Source organism: Mauremys reevesii, linkage group 22 (genome assembly GCF_016161935.1).
Source record: "Mauremys reevesii isolate NIE-2019 linkage group 22, ASM1616193v1, whole genome shotgun sequence".
NCBI lineage: Eukaryota > Metazoa > Chordata > Testudines > Geoemydidae > Mauremys > Mauremys reevesii.
This window is the reverse complement of record NC_052644.1, coordinates 10,419,863-10,441,774: the sequence shown is the minus strand read 5'-3', so window position 1 is coordinate 10,441,774 and position 21,912 is coordinate 10,419,863. Positions and strand designations below refer to the sequence as shown.

The 21,912-nt window shown below is 42.7% G+C and overlaps 1 protein-coding gene across 1 annotated transcript in view; it reads left to right on the top strand.

The window, feature by feature from the left end:
- LOC120388840 (butyrophilin subfamily 2 member A1-like) overlaps positions 1-21,912 on the top strand; it is a 171,794-nt gene that overhangs the window by 31,645 nt on the left and 118,237 nt on the right. Inside the window, exons 8-11 of the mRNA XM_039510933.1 lie at positions 3,977-3,997; positions 4,653-4,748; positions 9,514-9,540; positions 11,246-11,272. Coding sequence (XP_039366867.1) covers positions 3,977-3,997; positions 4,653-4,748; positions 9,514-9,540; positions 11,246-11,272 — 171 coding nt within the window. The remainder of the gene's footprint in view (positions 1-3,976; positions 3,998-4,652; positions 4,749-9,513; positions 9,541-11,245; positions 11,273-21,912) is intronic.

Below are 21,912 nucleotides of genomic sequence, written 5' to 3'. Positions count from 1 at the left end.
GGTTCTGGGCAACCTTCCCTGGAAAAGTCACATAAACTCCAGAACAACAGAAGGGTTAATATTTAACATACACTTTTTTCTTTCACTTTCCTTGCTCAGAGTTCAGTCCTTTTGTATTCCAAGTGTGCGATCCATTCCCCACAGGCACACTCTCAAATCCCATTTCAATCCCTTGGTTTTTTAACACTGGAGCCCCCGCATCTGGCACTGAGGGATGGAGAACCTTCCGGATCGGGGTCCAGTTTAATGCTTTGAAAAAGGTAAGAGCCTCTGTTTTAATGCCAAATCCTCTGCTTGTGTTGAGGCGTGTGGCTGCGTTCACTTCAAGGGAGCTCTAACTATTGCTCATTAGCTCGGGGGACACAGTAAGGAAAACGGTGCCTGGAATCTATAGCTGAGTTCATAGATGGAATAATGCTTGATAGAAGACTGGACTTCGAGGTTCCTTCCAGTCCTAAGATTCTATGATTGTGATTCTTTGAACAAATGTGTCACCTCGTCTTGATAGTTTCCTCTTTTATTTAGTTGAGGGTTAACTAGCAGATAGAACAGAATGCAGAAGCAGGTGTAGATTATCACATGGGCCCATGGGGCCCATGCCCAGGGGCCCTGGACAATTTTGGGGCCCCGCAAGAGTGCTAGAACTCTGACCCCACCCCCTGTTCCTCCTCTTCCGCCCCCCATCCCTATGTCCTGTTCCTTGTCTCCCCCTGAGGGCTGTCCCCTGACTCGGTCAGAAGATGGAGCCTGTGGTAGGGTGAGCTTACTCCCCCTCCCCCCACACAGAGCTGGCTTTCCCACCCCCGCATGACACAGAGCTGGCTCGAGCCTCCTCCCACCCATTCCGGGCACTGCGCAGAGCTGGTCTGAGGGCCCCCTACCCCATGTGGTGTGGAGTTGGCTGGGGTTTTCAATTTTGGTTGGATGTATTCCTGGAGATTTCTTCACATGACTTAGGGTACGTCTTCACTACCCGCCATATTGGCGGATAGCAATCGATTTCTCGGAGTTCGATATATCGCGTCTCATCTAGACGCGATATATCGAACTCCGAACGCGCTCCTGTCGACTCCGGAACTCCACCACCGCGAACGGCAGTGGCGGAGTGGATGGGGGAGCCGCGGACGTCGATCCCGCGCAGTGAGGACGGGTAAGTAAGTCGAGCTAAGGTAATTTGACTTCAGCTACGCTATTCGCGTAGCTGAAGTTGCGTACCTTAGATCAACCCCCCCCCCAGTGTAGACCAGGCCCTAATCTTTAATTAAACATTAATCTTTAATTCCTGGAGACTCCAGGCCAATCCTGCAGAGTTGGTCACCATAGAGCTGGCCGGAGTCCCTCCTCCTGTCTGGAGCTGACCTGAACTTCCCCTGCCCCATGCTGGCCCCAGCCGCACCCCAAAACATTCCTCTGTCTCCCCATAGGGGGGCGTGTCCCATAGTTTGGGGACCACTGCCCTTGACTGTGGTAAGAGCCACTGAGTGAGCCCAGGTATGTAGTGAGCCCCTGACCCACCACCTGCCGTGGGCAGGGGGTTAGAGGCCCAAGAGAAGCTTCTGACCCATGTCCCAGCCCCCTGGGGCACACTGCCCAGAGCAGATAGAGGGTCCAGGGCTCCCCACAGTGGCCCGGGCTCCCTGGGAAGCTCTTACCACAGCCTGGCTTCTAGTTCTGGCTAGGCCAGGGGGCAAGGCCTTGGCGGGGAAGGTGAGGAGCAGGGGGTGGGGCACTGTGGCAGGGGCAGGATGTGGGGGCCCCAATGTTCTTTGTGCTCAGGGCCCCATATATCTTAATCCACCTCTGTGCAAAGGTTATAGTCCGTCTCTTCTGATGATTCATCTTTTGATTTCAGGTAAGTCACATGTTAACAGCTTCAGCCTTTAGTGCCGCCAGATTCAAAATAAGAATCATAAACTATATCCACCATTTTAAAGTACTTGAAATCTTCAGCTGTTGGTGTTCTAGGAAATCAATTTTTGTTGTAATAATAATAGTAATAATAATAATAATAATAATATGGTCTATGTCTGATTGGCTCTATAAGGTTGTGTTATAATAACATGTACAGGTCAAATATATTTTTAAAAAAACTTCCTAAATATTTCTGTGGATAAAAGCACTGTTCTCAGTCTGCTGTTACTCATGGGATTATGCTATTTGTTATGGCAGCTGCCAAATATTCCAGAGAGTGTTCACAGATCTCAAAAGTTAGATACATTTGTTATTCTTCTGTTTAAAATCTTTCTGGCATCCAACCAGAAACCAGAAACAATTCCAACTGTTGACCAATCATACACCATTAATAATGAGTAGTCACAGACAGGTCACAGGCTAAAAAAGGTTCATCTTAATACTTAAAAAAATAATAATATTTGTTTGTTTTATCACCATTGTTATGGTGAAAGGTGAAAATGGCTAGCACATTACAGTCATTGATGGATAATCCCCCAGCACAAAACGCCCCACAGAAAAGGTTGAAGATACCACACAGTAAGGTCCCCCGGAGTGCTGTTATGGGCTCTCTGTGGTCAAATAAGTCTTCTTTGGCTTTTACATACACAAGCACTCACAGAATTTTTTTTGAATTTACTAAAGGGGTGAATTTAAAGTCAATTAGCTAAACTTCATTAAACTCCTGTGTGGATGATCTCATTCAGAATTAAAGTAGACTAAATGAAACCAAAATAAACTCAAATTAAAGCCATTTGAATTGTAAATAAGAGCACCCACATCAGGAATTAATCCACTTTAAAAATTCAGTCAGATTATTTGTCCTAAGTGTCCCTATGTAGACAAGGCCTTGTGTCTCTGGCCCCAAAATTTTGTTTGCTAACATTTTTATTATCTCTCTTAGCCTAACTTTGCAAACCTACACAGCAGTCTTGGTTAACTATTATTTAACATACCTTAGATGTTCAGGCCTATGCATTAATAGATGTAATATGACTATTTTTGAACACTGCATCCAATCAATTCCAGATTTTCAGGGAATGTTCTAGATATCAATGGGCAGAACCCTGTCAATTTTGGTGAAATCTGAAAATTGGAAAGGAGAAATGGAGAACACATGGATTGTCTGGCACCTGGATAGCAGAGCTGGCACTTTCAACCACCTCCGTAATTGTCTGTAGGTGAAAGACCCAGTTGATGGCATGAATAAAACCTTTCGGCATATCAACTCCCTCATCTCATTTTTGCCCCATGTCTGAATAGAATTTAAAAACAGTGAAACACTGAAAGAGAAAGAAAAGAAGAGAGAAAGGAGAATAAGATTGTGGGGGTGGCAAGGTAGGGATGGGGAGGCATGTGGAGAGAAGGGTAAGGGGGCTGCACACAGAACACCTGGCATGGAGGGTCAATGGGGCAGTTGGCATAGGGACAGAGTTGAAGGAGGGACACATAGAGCCACTGGCATGGGGGAAAGGTTGGGTGGCTGCAGGGAGTCCATGCAATAGAGGGGAATGGGATGGGGTCCCAAAAGGAGTTGTGCAGGAATGGAAAGATGCAAGGAGTCCCTGGTGCGTGCAATGAGCTCAGCCTGCATAAACTATGAACTGTGTGACCCTCCCACCCCAATTTTTAGGGGCCTCAGGGATGTGAGGTGCTAAGAACCCATGAATCTCAGGGACTTCAGGATAACCTCCGGGTAGGTGGTTAGCATGTGTGTAGGGGCTTTTATTGTTTCCTTAAACACAGTGCACTTATCTTTCACATCATTTGCCGAAATAACTTTAAGAAAAGAAGAGTTTAGCTAAAGAACACAAAAATGTCACCCTTTCTGCTTAGGAAACAGACACAAATGATTCTTATGATGTAGAGGAAATTTTGTCACAATGGAAATTATTTGATTATTTAATGTGGGCACACTCTCTCCTTCACTGGGGCATCTGATCTATTTCACACCCCAGGACACATGTACCAATGCACAGTTTAGAGGAAACAAGGTGTAAAATATTTTCTTTCTTTTTTCCCCCAGAAAGTCTTGAGAAGAGCACCGGTAAGCCTGCATTTTTTGTTCTCTACTTTCAATCACATCACATGTTTATTATTATTCACTATAAGTAATATCATAATAATCAAAGTTAAGAACCATTGGTGAGCTGCAGACAACACTGTGGCACTTTTAGGCACTGTGACAATTTTAAGGAAAGTCAAAGGAGAACAGGTGTATTTTTAGTACCTAAAATGAGGGACTTCTGCAGAGGGTTTAATAAATTCCTGACCATCCAAACCTACAAAGTCAATTTGTGGTCAGGATTTATTGGTGACTCAGTGGGATAAATTTAAGACAGGAGCTTTCCCCTTTTTATGCTTAAAAATTTTGTATGTTGTGAAAGCTATTTAAAAAACAAACCAAACCCTCACTCATGTAATATTGAGGAACAAAAATGATAAATGAGAAATTATGATGCTGTGCTTTTTTGTTTGTTTTAGTTTATTTGAAATCCTGACAGGTCTGTAACCATTTCATCCATTTCATTTTTTCAAATAATTTTAATTATGGTTTCAGAAAATACACACCACAAAAGACCTCAAACAATCTAGAATGGTTCTGTATCTTTAAAATGGAAAGACACTATTGGATCACGACAAATCTATGTGTTGGATATTTTCAGTAACTAATGACCTTCTTTATTTGTCTTGTTCTACAGAAAAAATGGTTGAATTAGCCCTAGAAACCAAGATTCTCATTGGCACGGTTGTTGTCCTCATTATCATCATTATCGTCTTAAGTTATTATTGTTCAAGTAGGAAAATCTTCCTTTTACATTTTTAAACTTTATTCATATTTACAATATAAGGCCAAAGTCTGCGTAAATAATGTATGTGACATATAGGCTACTTCTGACCTAAATAATGTATTCCTCTTTCTTTATTTTTTTAACTTAATTTTGTGTATTGTTTTAGAGATGGTGATTTTAAAGATGTAATTGATTTTAAGGAAGTGTTAATCTTATGTTTTTAAAAATTTGTTTCTGTTTTATTGACCATTGTTTTAAATTAATGTTTCTATTTATTGCATTGTGTGCAATGGACTATGGCTACGATGCTATATCAAATCACTTACTCAATATTTACTGAAATTGGCATCAAGGAAATGTTTGGTGAGGAGGGCCTGCAGTTTTTGGTCCACTACTTGCAAATGGCATAAATTATTACTAGAAAGGGGCTCCAAATTGGAACCAATTTTGACTCACACTCTCATATATTTGTGGGACTTTGGCTTCATTATTTTGGTTCAGTGCATTATAGATGGACAAGCCATTAAATTTGTCTCTGGATCCAGATTTAAATTCCATCCCATCACCATGCTGAGCAAAGGAGGAAGGAGACCTGGCTTTAGAAACCAAGCCCAGGAACAATCACTCTGAGGGAAGTGATTATTCACTGCTACAGACCACCAGACCAGGGGGATGAGGTGGACGAGGCTTTCTTCCAGCAACTAACAGAAGTTGCTAGATCACAGGCCCTGGTTCTCATGGGTGACTTTAATCACCCTGATATCTGCTGGGAGAGCAATACAGCGGTGCACAGACAATCCAGGAAGTTTCTGGAAAGTGTAGGGGACAATTTCCTGGTGCAAGTGCTGGAGGAACCAACTAGGGGAAAAGCTCTTCTTGACCTGCTGCTCACAAACAGGGAAGAAATAGTAGAGGAAGCAATAGTGGATGGGAACCTGGGAGGCCGTGACCATGAGATGGTCGATTTCAGGATCCTGATACAAGGAAGAAAGGAGAGCAATAGAACAGAGACCCTGGACTTCAAAAAAGCAGACTTCGACTCCCTCAGGGAACTGATGGGCAAGGTCTTCTGGGAGAATAACATGACAGGGAAAGGAGTTAAAGAAAACTGGCTGTATCTTAAAGAATCCTTATTGAGGTTGCAGGAACAAATCATCCCGATGTGTAGGAAGAAAAGTAAATATGGCAGGCGACCAGCTTGCCTTAACAGTGAAATCCTTGCTCGTCTTAAACACAAAAAAACAGCTTACAACAAGTGGAAGATTGGACAAATAACCAGGGAGGAGTATAAAAGTATTGCTCAGGCATGCAGGAGTGAAATTAGGAAGGCCAAATCACACTTGGAGTTGCAGCTAGCCGGAGATGTTAGGAGTAACAAGAAGGGTTTCTTCAGGTATGTTAGCAACAAGAAGAAAGTCAAGGAAAGTGTGGGCCCCTTGCTGAATGAGGGAGGGAACCTAGTGACAGAGGATGTGGAGATAGCTAGTGTACTCAATGCTTTTTTTGCCTCTGTCTTCACAGACAAGGTCAGCTCCCAGACAGCTGCACTCTGCAGCACGGTATGGGGAGGAGGTGAGCAGCTCTCTGTGGAGAAAGAAGTATTTCGGGACTATTTAGAAAAGCTGGACGAGCACAAGTCCATGGGGCCGGATGCGCTGCATCCGAGGGTGCTAAAGGAGTTGGCCGATGAGATTGCAGAGCCATTGGCCATTATCTTTGAAAAATCATGGCGATCGGGGGAGGTCCCGGATGACTGGAAAAAAGCTAATGTAGTGCCCATCTTTAAAAAAGGGAAGAAGGAAGATCCAGGGAACTACAGGCCAGTCAGTCTCACCTCAGTCCCTGGAAAAATCATGGAACAGGTCCTCAAGGAATCAATGCTGAACCACTTAAAGGAGGGGAAAGTGATCAGGAACAGTCAGCATGGATTTACCAAGGGCAAGTCATGCCTGACTAACCTAATTGCCTTCTATGATGAGATAACCGGCTCTGTGGATGAGGGGAAAGCAGTGGATGTGCTATTTCTGGACTTTAGCAAAGCTTTTGATACAGTCTCCCACAGTATTCTTGCCAGCAAGTTAAAGAAGTATGGGCTGGATGAATGGATGGTAAGGTGGATAGAAAACTGGCTAGATGGTCGGGCTCAACAGGTAGTGATCAATGGTTCCATGTCTAGTTGGCAGCCGGTATCAAGTGGAGTGCCCCAAGGGTCGGTGCTGGGGCTGGGTTTGTTCAATATCTTCATTAACAATCTGGAGGACGGTGTGGACTGCACCCTTAGCAAGTTTGCAGATGACACTAAACTGGGAGGAGTGGTTGATACACTGGAGGGTAGGGATAGGATACAGAGGCAACCTAGACAAATTAGAGGATTGGGCCAAAAGAAATATGATGAGGTTCAACAAGGATAAGTGCAGAATCCTGCATTTAGGACGGAAGAATCCCATGCACTGCTACAGACTAGGGACCGAATGGCTGGGCAGCAGTTCTGCAGAAAAGGACCTAGGGGTTACGGTGGACGAAAAGCTGAATATGAGTCAACAGTGTGCCCTTGTTGCCAAGAAGGCTAATGGCATTTTGGGTTGTATAAGTAGGGGCATTTCCAGCAGATCGAGGGATGTGATCATTCCCCTCTATTCAGCACTGGTGAGGCCTCATTTGGAGTACTGTGTCCAGTTTTGGGCCCCACACTACAAGAAGGATGTGGATAAATTGGAGAGAGTCCAGCGGAGGGCCACAAAAATGATTAGGGGGCTGGAGCACATGACTTATGAGGAGAGGCTGAGGGAACTGGGATTGTTTAGCCTGCAGAAGAGAAGAATGAGGGGGGATTTGATAGCTGCTTTCAACTACCTGAAGGGGGGTTCCAAAGAAGATGGAGCTCGGCCGTTCTCAGTGGTACCAGATGACAGAACAAGAAGCAATAGTCTCAAGTTGCAGTAGGGGAGGTTTAGGTTGCATATTAGGAAACACTATTTCACTGGGAGGGTGGTGAAGCACTGGAATGGGTTACCTAGGGAGGTGGTGGAATCTCCATCCCTAGAGGTTGTTAAGGCCCAGCTTGACAAAGCCCTGGCTGGGATGATTTAGTTAGTGTTGGTCCTGCTTTGAGCAGGGGGTTGGACTAGATGACCTCCTGAGGTCTCTTTCAACCTTAACCTTCTATGATTCCGTGCTTGTATGAAAACATTTCCACACACCCAATAGATAGGATGCTCCAAGACCAGGTGGAATTTTGGCAGATATTTGGTTTTATTTCCCTTGGTAAGCTCTGTGCTTTGGGGAAGGGCTAGGACAAGGTTTCTTCTGACTCTGACATTAATGTAAGGTCTTAAGCCACCATGTCAATCTTAGCTCTACACTGTACAGTTGGCTTATATTGAGCTAACTATGTCAGTGTACACACTACAGCCTTGCTCTGCTGGTATAAATGCCATATTACACAGACATAATAAGTCAACCTGCAAGAGAGGCACAGGGCTTATGTCAATTTAGTTAGAGTGATGCAATGTCTGTGCATTATTTACATTGGCTGTTGGCTGCCAATTTTGCAATTTCACAGTTCCATAACATTGACAAGAAAGTCCTCCCGCTCCCAGCTGGGCTACTGCCTGATGCCCAGGCTCCCCACTCCCTGCTCCAAGGTGGTCTTCCCCTAAGCTTCCCATTCCATGCTCTCAGCCGGGCTGTTGCCCAGGCTCTTTGCTTCCCACTTGGAGCTGGGCTGCTCCAGGGGTCCCATCTCCTCACTCCATGCTGGGAGCCCAACTGCACTGAGACTTCCGGCTCCCCGCTCCCCACTGGGAGTCTGGGTGGTTGACTCATTCACAGTGGGGATTGGGGAGATGAGAGCCCAGTCAACTGCCCCACCCCCTCTGGGGACCATGGAGCCAAGAGCAGGGGGGATCTGCCATTCTCCCAGCGGGGAGTGCAGAGCCGAGAGCAGCCAAGCTCCCTGTTGGGAGCATGGAACTGAGAGCAGGGGCGGGGAGCGGAGGGCAGCTGGTGGGAAGCCAGGAGGCAGGTGTGCTCCTGGTGGGGAGTGTGTAGCCGAGTGCCTGGGCAGTGGCTCTGCTTCCACCAGGGTTTGTGAAACCAAGAGTGTGGGACGGGGAGGGGAAGCTGCAGGGCTTACAGCAGGATGGAGAGCTGGGAGGGGTCAGCTGGCAGGATCCCTAGGGTAGACGGGCTCCCATCAGAGAGCTGTGAGGTGAGCTAAGAACCCTGGTTCTCAGGTCCCTACACTGTCCCTCTTAGGTCAGTGGAAGAGCTCATGGCGAGGACATGCACCATTGACCGAAGGAGGGTAGTGTGGACATCAACCACTGCAGTAATTGCTGTGGTGGCTGTAAGTTGATCTAATATAGTTTTTAGTGTTGACATGCTCACAGTGTCTGAGACCTAACGCTGCCTCACTGGGGCAATATCCTCTTGCTCAAATACTTTCTTGAGTGGTGGTGTTGGGTGGTGGTGAAAGCCCTTCTGGACGTTCTCTGGGAGGAAAATGGAAGGGAAGAGCTGGTGTTAGAGGATGGGTGTTCCAGGAATCCCAAACACACTGGTGCAACCATAGGCCTTGATCATGCCAATTGTTCCATACAGCATCAGGTTCGGCCTAGAAGCGTGTGGGTTTGGGGCCATAATCTGTGAGTATCCTTAAGTGTTTTAATCAGGACTGACACGCTGAACTCTGTAGGGTTTTAGGTAATGAGTAATTGATATTTGCATCTCTGTGGGTGTTTTCATATATTATCTCTGACTTTTATTTTAGGAAAAAGAAGGCGAGATCCTGAAGAAGGTAACAAATGGGGCAGATCAATGTAAAGTTTATATATATATATATAGTGATAGACCCAGGCCAGTTGGGTACAGCAGAATAGCAGAAGGCAGATATACTGGCCACTGGATTAACAGTTTTCTGTTCCCTGACTGACCAGAGCAGGGGCTGCTCCAGGCTAATGAGAACACCTGACTCTAATTAACCTATAATGAGTCAGGTGAGGCCATTAAGCTAATGTGACCACCTGACTCTAATTAAGGCCCTGCTGATACTATAAAAAGATCTCACTCCAGTCAGGTAGAGGAGAGCCTGGGAGCCAGAGGAGAGGAAGTGCAGCTGAAGGGCTGGTTACTGACGACACCCTCAAACCATCGGTAAAGGAGCCCTAAGGTAAGGGTGAAGAAGGGAGAAGCAGGAGAGCTGTGGGGAAGTGGCCCAGGGAAATGTAGCAACTCTGGCAGTGAAAGGCTGGCTGCGAACAACTGCTACCATTAGGGTCCCTGGGCTGAAACCCAGAGTAGAGGGCAGGCCCGGGTTCCCCCCAATCCACCACTACAGGAACAGCTTCTGGAAGGGGAAGTCAGGTACCTGTCAGGACAGGAGGCTGAAAGAGACCGTGGGAGTTCTCTCACCAACCTCCTTGCAGCCTTTGATGAAAAGGGCTCAGTAGACTGTAACCCTGGCCCTAGAGAGAGAAGGGCTACATGGAGGGTCACAGTGAGCCACTGAGGCTAGCATAAACCGCCTAGAAGCGCAGGACCCATGGGAGCAAGATCAGAGCTCTGCCACAATATATATATATATATACACACACACATACACAAAAGGTAAGCAGAAAAAATAATATTTGTGGTGAGTACTAATTTCCCAGACAAATATGTAACCAGTGAATTAGCCAATTGGTTCCATACATTTTAGGAAAAATCCCCTCAGCTGTTTTTGAGACATTAAAATTACATTTTCCCTCAATGTTTTAAGAACATTTTACAAAATGATGCCGGAACAGGAGGTGTCACTAACTCCCTTATAGCCATTAACTCACTGGTTGGACCACTCACCCCAAATGTTGGAGACCCAGATTCAGCTCCCTCTTCTACCTGACAGGAGCAGAGAGTTGCCATTGGGTTGTAGCCTCTCCCTGAACACTTTTCAGGGGAGCGTCCTAACCACTGGGGTATTCTGGGATGAAGATCACACTCCTGCTCCTCTCATTTAGAGAAAGGACTTGATCCTAGATCTGTTAGTAAAAGGTGGGGTTTTGACCCCTACCTCTCAGAGAGGGCTCATGACTGTCAGTCCTCAGTGGACTTTGGACACTCCCTTCTCCTCAGCATTTCCTGTTGGCTAGCTTAGGCATTTCCCTTCACAGCATGCTGGTTTGTTCTGTAGCCCATTCTTAGGCACCTAACTCTCCCCATGCATTTTTTAGGGAACATGGGTGCCTACATCCAGGTTGTACACTGCACTGAGGGGCAGGGCACCTAGAAATTAGGCTTTGCAATGCTGAGACACTGTCCTTTGTGCAGATAGTTTTAAAATATATTAGACTTACTACTCTGCTAGGTGATTTCTATTAAACACTGAGATCCAGTTTAATAAACACACACCACTCCCTATCTATGAGGCTTTAGAATGTAAAGGCTGTAGGGTTTTATGTGATGAGTAGTTCCTATTTGTGTCTCGGTGGGTGTTTTCATATATTATCTCTGCCTTTTTTTAATAGGAAACAGAAGGAGAGATCCTGAAGAAGGTAACAAATGGCTCAGAGCAATGTAAAGTTTTGCCAATTATTTATGTTTATTCAAATATTATATATATATATATATATATATAATAGTATTTTTGTTGCTTACCTTTTGTGTTTGAATATATATAACACAAAAGGTAAGCAGAAAAAATACTATTTGTTGTGACTACTAATTTCCCAGACGAGTATGTAACCAGTGAATTAGCCAATTGGTTCCATACTTTTTTGGAAATTTTAGGAAAAATCCCCTCAGCTGTTTTTGAGACATTAAAATTACATTTTCCCTCAATGTTTTAAGAACATTGTTACTCCTAAAGGGTTAGATTTTGACTAGACAATGAGCCTTAAATATGGGTCAGTGTGTAGCTGCACTGTCCCAACAGCAAAGCAGGAAGGGACTGGCAGGGCAGGCTCCAGGCACCAGACTACTGAGCACGTGCTTGGGGCGGCACCTTGGGAGGGTGCAGCAATCAGGGTTTGTTTTTGTTGTTTTTGGTTTTGCCAGGCAGCGCGGGGGGGGGGGCAGGATTTGGGCGGCACGACACCGTGCTGGCGGGGTGGGGACTTGGGCGGCCTGATGCTCGGGGGGGTGGGGACTTGGGCAGCCCGACGCGGCGCTGGCAGGGGCGGGGACAAGGGCGGGCGCAGCACAGTCCCACACAGCTCTATACTACTGTCTCTAAGATATGATGTCAGGGGGATGCCCCAGGGTGGACTTGTAGTACACAGTCTACAGGGGATTCTGGGCTACAGTACATCCCATTTCACACCCAATGCAGCTTACTTAGGTGTACCTGAGCTACTTAAGACATACCTAGGGACCTGGGTGGGATTGTTCTCAGATGGCTAGCCCATGCAGCCTGCCACGCCACCATCGCTACATTGCTATTTTTAGCTAGCTCGGATATGTCTACACATGCTGCTATTGCACCTCCTGATTGCAGTGTAGACCTACCCTTAGACATCATGCTTGATCCTAGACAGAAGTAACTTGGGTGCAGATTTTCAAAGGCTGTGTTGGGTGCTGAAGTCTTTTGAAAACTTGGTCACAGGAGGTGACACAGTAGGTCTCTCATTATTTCAGGGTCAGGTTCTGCTGTATTCCTGTACTATTCATGACACGTTAATCTCATACACGCAACACTATACCAACCATGGGTGGGGACCAGATCCAACCATGGGATGTTTCTGGGATAAAGAACTTGAAAACATGGACCAAGTGTTTATTACTTTGAATGCTTTGGGCTTGACCTTCAGTTTGAGAAAAGAAGACTGGGGAGCATCTGATAGTTTCCAAAGATGTTAAGGGCTCCTATAAAGAGGAGGTGATCAATTGTTCTTCATCTCCACTGAAGGTAGAACCAGGAGTAATGGGCTTAATCTGCAGCATGGGATATTTAGGTTAGATATTGGGAAAATCTTTCTAATTCTAAAACTAGTTAAGCTCTGGAATAGGCTTCCAAAGGAGGTTGTGAAGTCCCCATCACTGGAGGTTTTTAAGAACAGGCTGGACAAAAAGCTGTCAGTGATGGTCTAAGTTTACTTGGCCCAGCCTTAGTGCAGGGAATTGGACTTGCTGACCTCTCAAGGTCCATGCCAGTCCCACATTTCTATATCATTGCACCTATTTATTCCATCTGAAGATCTGGTCCATATGTCCATAACATATAATAGTAGAGGGATATTTCTGGGGACAATATGAAAGTGCTGCAATAAATATTCAATGTAGATTGTCAGTGCTCATATGTGATATTGCCGTTAAACATTCTAACCTTCTCTGTGTTGCTTTGCTTTCTTTTGAAGGGCCACTCATCAGTGCAGAAGAGAGAGGAGTCCAGTAGCAGAGCCAACAAGGATTGGCTCCTTCCTAGCATAGCACTGAGGTGAAAACGCTGAAGGCTTCAACACATTCCTTATGTGCATCATCAGAACATGTCAAACCAGACACTCCTGCTCCTAGCAAAAGATGAAAAGGTGATGGGCTGTGCTAGAAGGTGGAGACACAGTCTTTTCCTTTTCATGGCATGCCCTCCAGCCTCACCTTACAAGAGCTAGGACAAATGTTTTCAAACTTTATCATATGCCAAACAGCTCTTTTTAAAATCTTCATTTTAAAAATGCTATTAGTGGTAGAAGGGCTCGGTTGGCTTTCCTGTCCCGTTAGAATTTTCAACATTTCAAAACATTTTCTGATCCTGAAGCGGGATGAACAGTTGAAATCATGAAATGTTTCAAAAACCAAAAGCCTCCTATCACAACCCAGTTCAGTTTCAGTCAATTATTTTGAAATGTTTTGTTCAGATTTTGAGGGTTTTTTTCCCTTTTTAAAATTTGTTTTATATGTACATATACCTAGATTTCTAAACAAAAAATCTCTTGATGTGAAAATTCAAATTCAAAAATTCTCGTTACAAAAATGATGAAATTCAGTGTTTTTACATGAAAATATTTTGATTAATTGTTTCAGTGAACACAACACTATTACTCAAACAGTTTTAGTTTTGAAGAATCAGGATTTTTCACCTAAAGAACATTTCTTAAAAAACATTCCTAATAAACTCTAATTTCCTGTCTGACATTGTCTAATTACAACTTCCATTGGATCATGTTATGCCTTTCTCTGCTAATGGGCTCTTCAATCTAGCAAAGGAAGGTATAACACGATCTAGGGTTACAAGTTGAAGGTAGACACATTCAGATTGGAAATAAGAAGTAAATTTTTAATGGTGAGGGTAATTAAACATTGGAAAAATTTACCAAGGGTCTCTAGGAATTACTTTGGGGAAGTTCTCTGGCCTGTCTTGTCCCAGGATTCAGGATATATAATCACCATGGTCCCTTCTTGCTGATTTTTTGGTATATCAATTGTGTCTTCTCCACCACTACCCTCCTGCCTCTCTGAGGTCTGGGGAGGACAAGACACACATTCCTGAAAAACTTGAAGAATGTGGGAGCCCCTCCAATGCCTCTCACACTTGCCAAGCCTGAGGGGTGTATCTCCATGTCTTTGGGGGCTGGTGGAGAGGGAATCTCTTCACTTCTACTCCTGACCTAAAGGGCTTGGTGGAGCTAGAGTGGGGAGAGAAGTAGCAGAGACCACATGGATTGGTGCCTTGAAATTTAATTTTAAAAACGTTTATTAAAAAAGAAAACAGGTTTAAATTTTAAAAAATCTGATTAAAATTAAAGAATTCTGATTTTTATAATAAAAACATTGCTTTGTATCCACTTGGGGCATTCGTGTAGTTTCTGCTCTCATCTGTTTCTTTCTTATGGGAAGATTTTTTTTAAGTATATAAGAAATTGTTCAAAATATTTTTGTTTTATCGTGTAGAAAAATATTAACATATGCCTGATATTTAAAAAGAGAGAGAGAGAGAAAAATAACCTCAAACCATGCATTTATAAATCAAAAACTAGCTTGTTTTTAGGATATCAAACTCCTTATACAGATTTTGAAATGTATTGAAAGCCCATTCCATGGGTGGTGGGTGAACATCCCCCGCCCTGCCCCCCAGGATGTTTAAAAACTGAAACATTTTATGAAAAGCTTTTTGATTCATTCTTTCAGTGAACAGAACACTATTTCTCAATCAGTTTCAGTTTTGAAGAATCAGCATTTTTCAACTAAAGACAATGAAAACATTCCCAATCAGCTGTAATTCTCAGTCTGACATTGTCTAATTTCAAATTCCATTGGATCGTGTTATGCCTTTCTTTGCTAATGAGTTCTTCAGTCTAGCAGAGGAAGGTTTAACACAATCTAGGGTTACAAGCTGAAGCAAGACATGTTCAGACTGGAAATAAGAAGTAAAGTTTAAATGGTGAGGGTAATTAACCATTGGAAAAATGTACCAAGGGTCTGTAAGAATTACTTTGGGAAAGTTATGTGGCCTATCTTATCCCAGGATTCAGGATATATAATCACAATGGTCTCCTCTGGCATTGGAATCTAGGAATCTGTCGTGGTATACAAGTACCATTGGCTTTGATTCTTGCATTTTACTATTTCTGTACTTGCCTTATTTTTTCATGAATTACCAAACTTTGTCCTGGTTTTGCTTATTACATTATTTCTCTGTGCTATGGAGAGAAAATTGGATGTACAGGGTTAAACACATGGTTTTCTTTTTGTTTTTCTATTTCAGAAAGACTCCAGAGAGAAAACAGTTAAGTCCCATTGATTTCTGTGGCTTGGAGGATGTCTGGTTGTGTAACATTTGGGGGATATGTTTTGGGGGACAAGTACTGTGAATATGAGAGAGATTGATGATTGTCAGTATGTTTATGAAAAGAGACAAGGAGATGGGAGTGATGGGTTGTGAGAGCAGTTTCCATGAGAAGACAAGGCGTCTGTAGAGTTTCCATGCTGAGAGAAGGTTTGGGATTTCCTCTTCATGGGGTGAGGTTTATTCAGAGGCGGGTCATGGCTGGCAGAAGGGTCTGGTTGGGTATTGAGCATGGGGATAGCAGTTGGAGGTGGGTGACAGTGGAATATGTGGGGTGTTTCATAGTGATGGCTTTGGAAGTGGTTATAATATAATATTTGTGAGTATTTGTTAACCCATTACACACACAAACACCACTGAGTACAGGAAAAGATGACTACCAAAGCAGAAAGAAGTAGCTTTGAATTGTTTCTCCTTCAATATAGTTTTATTAAACTGACTATTTTAGTAAAACCTCTATAAAGAGCTGTGCAGGGCTCACTGTTAGAAGTAATGGGAGTAAAAATATTTGTTTCCTAATAATCTTTTAATTAATCTCATGTCCTGTGTTTGGACTCCAGAAAGAGGCAGTGTGTAGCCTCTCTAAAGCAGTGACAATATTCAGAATTTCCTTTATTGCAGAGACAGGATTTATTGAGGTGTTTTACAGTAGGGGGATGACTTAGGTTTGGACTCTTGCAACGTTATTGGTGTGAGGTATCAGATTAGAAGCTTTATGGGAGAAGCGTAATATCTGCTAGTTAACCCAACTGAAACAAACCAAAGCCATGCATTGGTAAATCAAAAAAACTATCTTGTTTTTAGGATATCAAACTCCTTATACAGATTTTGAAATTTATTAAAAGCCCATTGCCGTGGGTGGTGGGTGAACCTCCCTCCCCCTTTGGGATGTTTTTAAAAACTCAAACCTTCTTTTATGAAAAGTTTTTTGATTCATTCCTTCAGTGAACAAAACACTATTTCTCGAACAGTTTCAATTTTGAAGAATCAGCATTTTTCAACCAAAGACAGTTTATTTGAAAACATTCCTAATCAGCTCTAATTTCCAGTCTGACATTGTCGAATTTCAACTTCCATTGGATCGTGTTATTCCTTTCTCTGCTAATGGGCTCTTCAGTCTAGCATAGGAAGGTATAACACGATCTAGGGTTAAAAGCTGAAGCTAGACAAATTCAGACTGGAAATAAGAAGTACAATTTTAATGGTGAGGGTAATTAACCATAGGAAAAATGTACCAGGGGTCTCTAGGAATTACTTTGGGGGAGTTCTGTGGCCTGTCTTATCCCAGGATTCAGGATATATAATCACAGTGATCTCTTCTGGCATTGGAATCTAGGAATCTGCAGGGGTATACAAGTAACATTGGCTTTGATTCATTTTACGACTCCTGTACTTACAATATTTTATAAGTAACCAAACTTTGTCTTGGTTTTCGTTATTACATTATTTCTCTATTCTATGGAGAGAAAATTGGAAGTACGGGGTTAAACACATGGTTTTCTTTTTGTTTTTCTTCTTCATGAAGAATTCAGAGAGAAAATGGTTAATCTCATTGACTTCTGTGGCTTGGAATAGTGGTCCCCAACCTTTTCGTCTGGCGGGTACCAGACGAAGGACCACAGCGGCGGTGGAACACCCGCCGAAATTCCACTGAATTTCTGCGGCATTTCGGCGGTGACATCTCTCGATGACACCGCTTAATGTCTGATTGTGTAATATTTGGGGTATATGTTCTGGGAGACAAGAACTGGGAATATGAGAGAGATTGATGATTGTAACTATGTTGATGAAAAGAGACAAGCAGATGGGAGGGATGGGTTGTGAGAGAAGTTTCCATGAGAATACAAGGAGTTTGTAGAGTTTCCGTGCTGAGAGACGGTTTGGGATTTCCTGTTCATGGAGTGTGGTTTATTCAGAGGCCGGTCATGGCTGGCAGATGGGTCTGGTTGGCTACTGAGAATGGGAATAGCAGATGGGAGTGTCTGAGAATGGAATATGTGGGGTGTTTCTCATTGAAGGCTTCAGAAGTGGTTTAAATATAATATTTGTGAGTATTTGTTAACCCACTACACACACACACACACACACCAATGACTGCAAAAAGAGATGACTATCAAAGCAGAAAAAAGTAACTTTGAATTAATTCATCATTATAGTTCTCTTAAACTGACCTGACTAGTAAAACATCTGTAAAGAGCTGTACAGGGCTCACTGTTAGAAGTATGGGAGCACAAATATTTTTTCCTAATAATCTTTTAATTCATCTTGTGTTTTGTGTTTGGACTCCTGAAAGAGGCAGTGTGCAGCATCTTATCAGCAGTGACAATATTGAGCATTTCCTTTCTTGCATGCACAGGATTTATGGAGGTGTTTTACAGTAGGGAGATGAGGCTGGTTTGGACTATTGCAGCATAATTGGAGTGAGGTATCAAATTCAAAGGCTTTTGGGAGAAACATAATATCAGCTAGTTAACCCAACTGAAATTTACATGATGTGTGAATTAAAAGAATATTTTTTATCTTGCAGATGAACTCCAAGTAAAACTGGGTAAGTGTGTGTTGATTCTCGAATGTAAAAATTAATTCAATTCCATGGTGGAAACGTGATGCAAATAGAAATTAAGTTCTCACAGTTGATATTTGATTATCAGTAGGTAAGTATGCCCTGTGGTCTGTGATGGGATGTTAGATGGGGTGGGATCTGAGGTCAGACTAGATGATCATAATGGTCCCTTCTGACCTGAAATGTTTTGTTTAGATTTTGAAGATTTTTCCCTTATTTAAATTTGGTTTATAAGTATATTTACCTAAATTTCTATACAAAAAAACTCTTGACGTGAAAATTCAAAACTTCTCATTACATAAATGTTGAAATGGGATGTTTTTAAAAACTCAAACCTTCTTTTTTGAAACTCTTTTTGATTCATTGAGCATTTTTCAACTAAAGACCATTCCTTAGAAAACATTCCCAATCATCTCTAATTTCCAGTCTGACATTTCAGCTTCGTTTGGATCATGTTGTGCCTTTCTCTGCTAATGGACTCTTCAGTCTGGCAGAGGAAGGTATAAAACAGCCTATGGTTACAAGCTGAAGTGAGACAAATACAGACTAGAAATATGAAGTAAAATATTAATGTTGAGGGTAATTAAGCATTGGAAAAATTTACCAAGGGTCTCTAGGAATTAGTTTGGGGAAGTTCTCTGGCCTACCCAGGATTCAGGATTTATATTCACAATGGTATCTTCTGGCATTGGAATCTAGGAAACAACCGTGGTATACAAGTATCATTGGCTTGGATTCTTCTATTTTACTATTTCTGTACTTACAATATTTTATAAATTACCAAACTTTGTCTTGGTTTGGGTTATTCTATTATTTCTGTATGCTATGGAGACTAAACTGGAAGTAGAGAGTTTAATACATAGTTTTCTTATTGTTTTTCTTTTTCAGGAAGAGTCCAGGAAGAAAAAGGTTAATTTCTATTGACTTCTGTTTCTTGGGGGGTGTCTGGTTCTGTAATATTGGGGGGAACCATTTGGGGGGACAAGAAGAGTGAATAGAAGAGCTATTGATGATTGTCCATGTGTTGATGAAAAGAGACAAGCAGATGGGAGTGATGGGTTGTGAGAGCAGTTTCCATGAGAAGACAAGTCGTCTGTAGAGTTTCCATGCTGAGAGAAGGTTTGGGATTTCCTCTTCATGGAGTGTGGTTTATTCAGAGGCCGGTCAAGGCTGGCAGATGAGTCTGGTTGGATACTGAGCATGGAGATAGCAGTTGGGAGTGGGTGACAGTGGAATATGTGGGTTGTTTCATAGTGAAGGCTTTGGAAGTGGTTACAATGTAATATTTGTATTTGTTAACCCATTACACACACACACACACACACACACACACACACACACACACACAAATTACTGCAAGAAAAGATGACTACCAAAGCAGAAAAAAGTAACTTTAATTGGTTCTTCTTCAATAGAGTTCTATTAAATTTACTATACTTGTATAACATCCATAAAGAGCTGTGCAGGGCTCACTGTTAGAAGTATGGGAGTAAAAATTTTTTTTCCTAATAATCTTTTAATGAATCCCATGTTATGTGTTTGGACTCCAGAAAGAGGCAGTATTCAGCGTCTCTAAAGCAGTGACAATATTCAGAATTTCCTTTGTTGCAGTGACAGGATTTATTGAGGTGTTTTACAGTAGTTGGATCAGTCTGGTTTTGACTCTTATGACATTATTGGTTTATGGTATCATATTAGAAGCAGGGGTAATATCTGCTAACTAATCCATCTGAAATGTGTATGTTAAAAAATATTTTTTTTCTTTGCAGATGAACTCCAAAGAAGACTGAGTAAGTGTGTGTTGATTATTTGAATATAAATATGAATTCAATTCCATGATGGAAAAGTGATGCAAATAGAAATTAAATTCCATAGTAAGGGCACTGAAGGATCTTTGTTGTTAGAATATTATTTTGATAAAATTTACTAGGATGGACAGATGAATGATACAGATCATATTAGGAAAAACTTTTTCACGAGGAGGGTGGTTAAGCACTGGAACGGGTTACCTAGGGAGGTGGTGGAATTTCCTTCCTTAGAGGTTTTTAAGGTCAGGCTTGACAAAGCCCTGGCTGGGATGATTTAGTTGGGGATTGGTCCTGCTTTGAGCAGGGGGTTGGACTAGATGACCTCCTGAGGTCCCTTCCAATCCTGATGTTCTATGATTCTATGAATTCCTTCTTCCATTGGGTGAAAGTTTCTCCTATGCAAATAGGCTATGTGTCGCTTATATCCCACAGATCCCTTCAAAATAGGCATAGGTGAGCATCTTGTGCTGCAGAGTCCATCTTGTGCTGCTCGCTGTACAGGGAGAAATTTCACCCCAAATAAGTCCTCACATGTCTGTGAATATAGAGGGAGTTAGGCCCTGACAATGTGTCTCTAATTAAGTGATTTGGAATTTGCCATTGATGTTGATAATGGCAGTAGGATCACGTCCTGTGAGATAGTGACTGTACGTGGATGTCCCCCACTCTCAAGATATGAAATATTGTATTACCATTGCTGATTTTTTGGTATATCAATTGTGTCTTCTCCACCACCAACCTCCTGCCCCCCTGAGGTCTGTCTGGTTGGGTAATATTCAGGGGAGATGTTTTTGGGGGGAGCAGAAATGTGAATATAAGAGAGACTGATGACTGTCAGTGTGTCATTGAAAAGGGACAGGCGGATGGAAGTGGTGGGTTGTAAGATCAGTTTCCATAGGAAGTGTCATAAACAGATAGTTAATAGTTAATGCTTCTTTTACCTGTAAAGGGTTAAGAAGTTCACCTAGCCTAGCTGACACCTGACCAGAGGAACCAATGGGGGAACAAGATGTTTCAAAAGGAAGGAGGGAAGTTTCCTTTGTTTAGAGTCAGTTCAGTTTCAGCCGTAGTGGAAAAGAACAAGGAACCAGCCTCTTATCAGAGTAGTAAGTTTCATAAAAGAATAAATATGTTTATGTTTATTTTCTTTTTGTAACTTGTCTTGGCATTAGGGGAATAATCAAATTGGGTATTCTTGTGTGTACTTGATGTGTCTTGCATCTGAAGAAGTGGGTATTCACCCACGAAAGCTCATGCTGCAGAACGTCTGTTAGTCTATAAGGTGCCACAGGATTCTTTGTTGCTTGTGTGTACTAAGGTTTTTGGCCAGGGGAACATTCTATGTTTTACAACTGTGAGATCAGCTTGCATGCTATCTCCCAGAGGTTTTTTTCTTTTACCTTTCTTTTCTTTAATTAAAAGCCTTCTTTTTAAGAACCTGATTGATTTTTCCCTATTGTTAAGATCCAAGGGGATTGGATCTGGACTCACCAGGAATTGGTGGGGGAAAGGAGGAGGGATGGTTAAATTGTCCTTGTAATAAGATCCAAGGGGTTGGATCGGTGTTCACCAGGAAATTAGTGAAGGAGTCTCTCAAGACTACCCAGGGAAGGGAGTTAGTCCTTGGGAGTGGTGGCAGCCTATTGATCTAAGCTGGTAATTAAGCTTAGGAGGTTCTCATGCAGGTCCCCACATCTATACTCTAAGGTTCAGAGTGGGGGTGAAACCTATGACAGGAAGACAAGGAGTCTGTAGAGTTTCCAGTGCTGCTGGGAGAATGCTTCGGATTTCCTGTTCATGAAGTGAGGTTTTTTTCAGAGGTCTGTCATGGCTGGCAGATGGGTCTGTTTGGGTGCCGGTAATAGACAGGTATAGAAATAGGGCGTGTTTCAGATTAGAAGCTCTTCAGGAGTGATTAAAATGTAATATTTGCATGTATTTCATAGAATCATAGATCTGGAAGGGACCTCGAGAGGTCTTTCCTGGGTGCTGGCTGGTGAGTCTTGCCCATATGCTCAGAGTTTAATTGATTGCCATATTTGG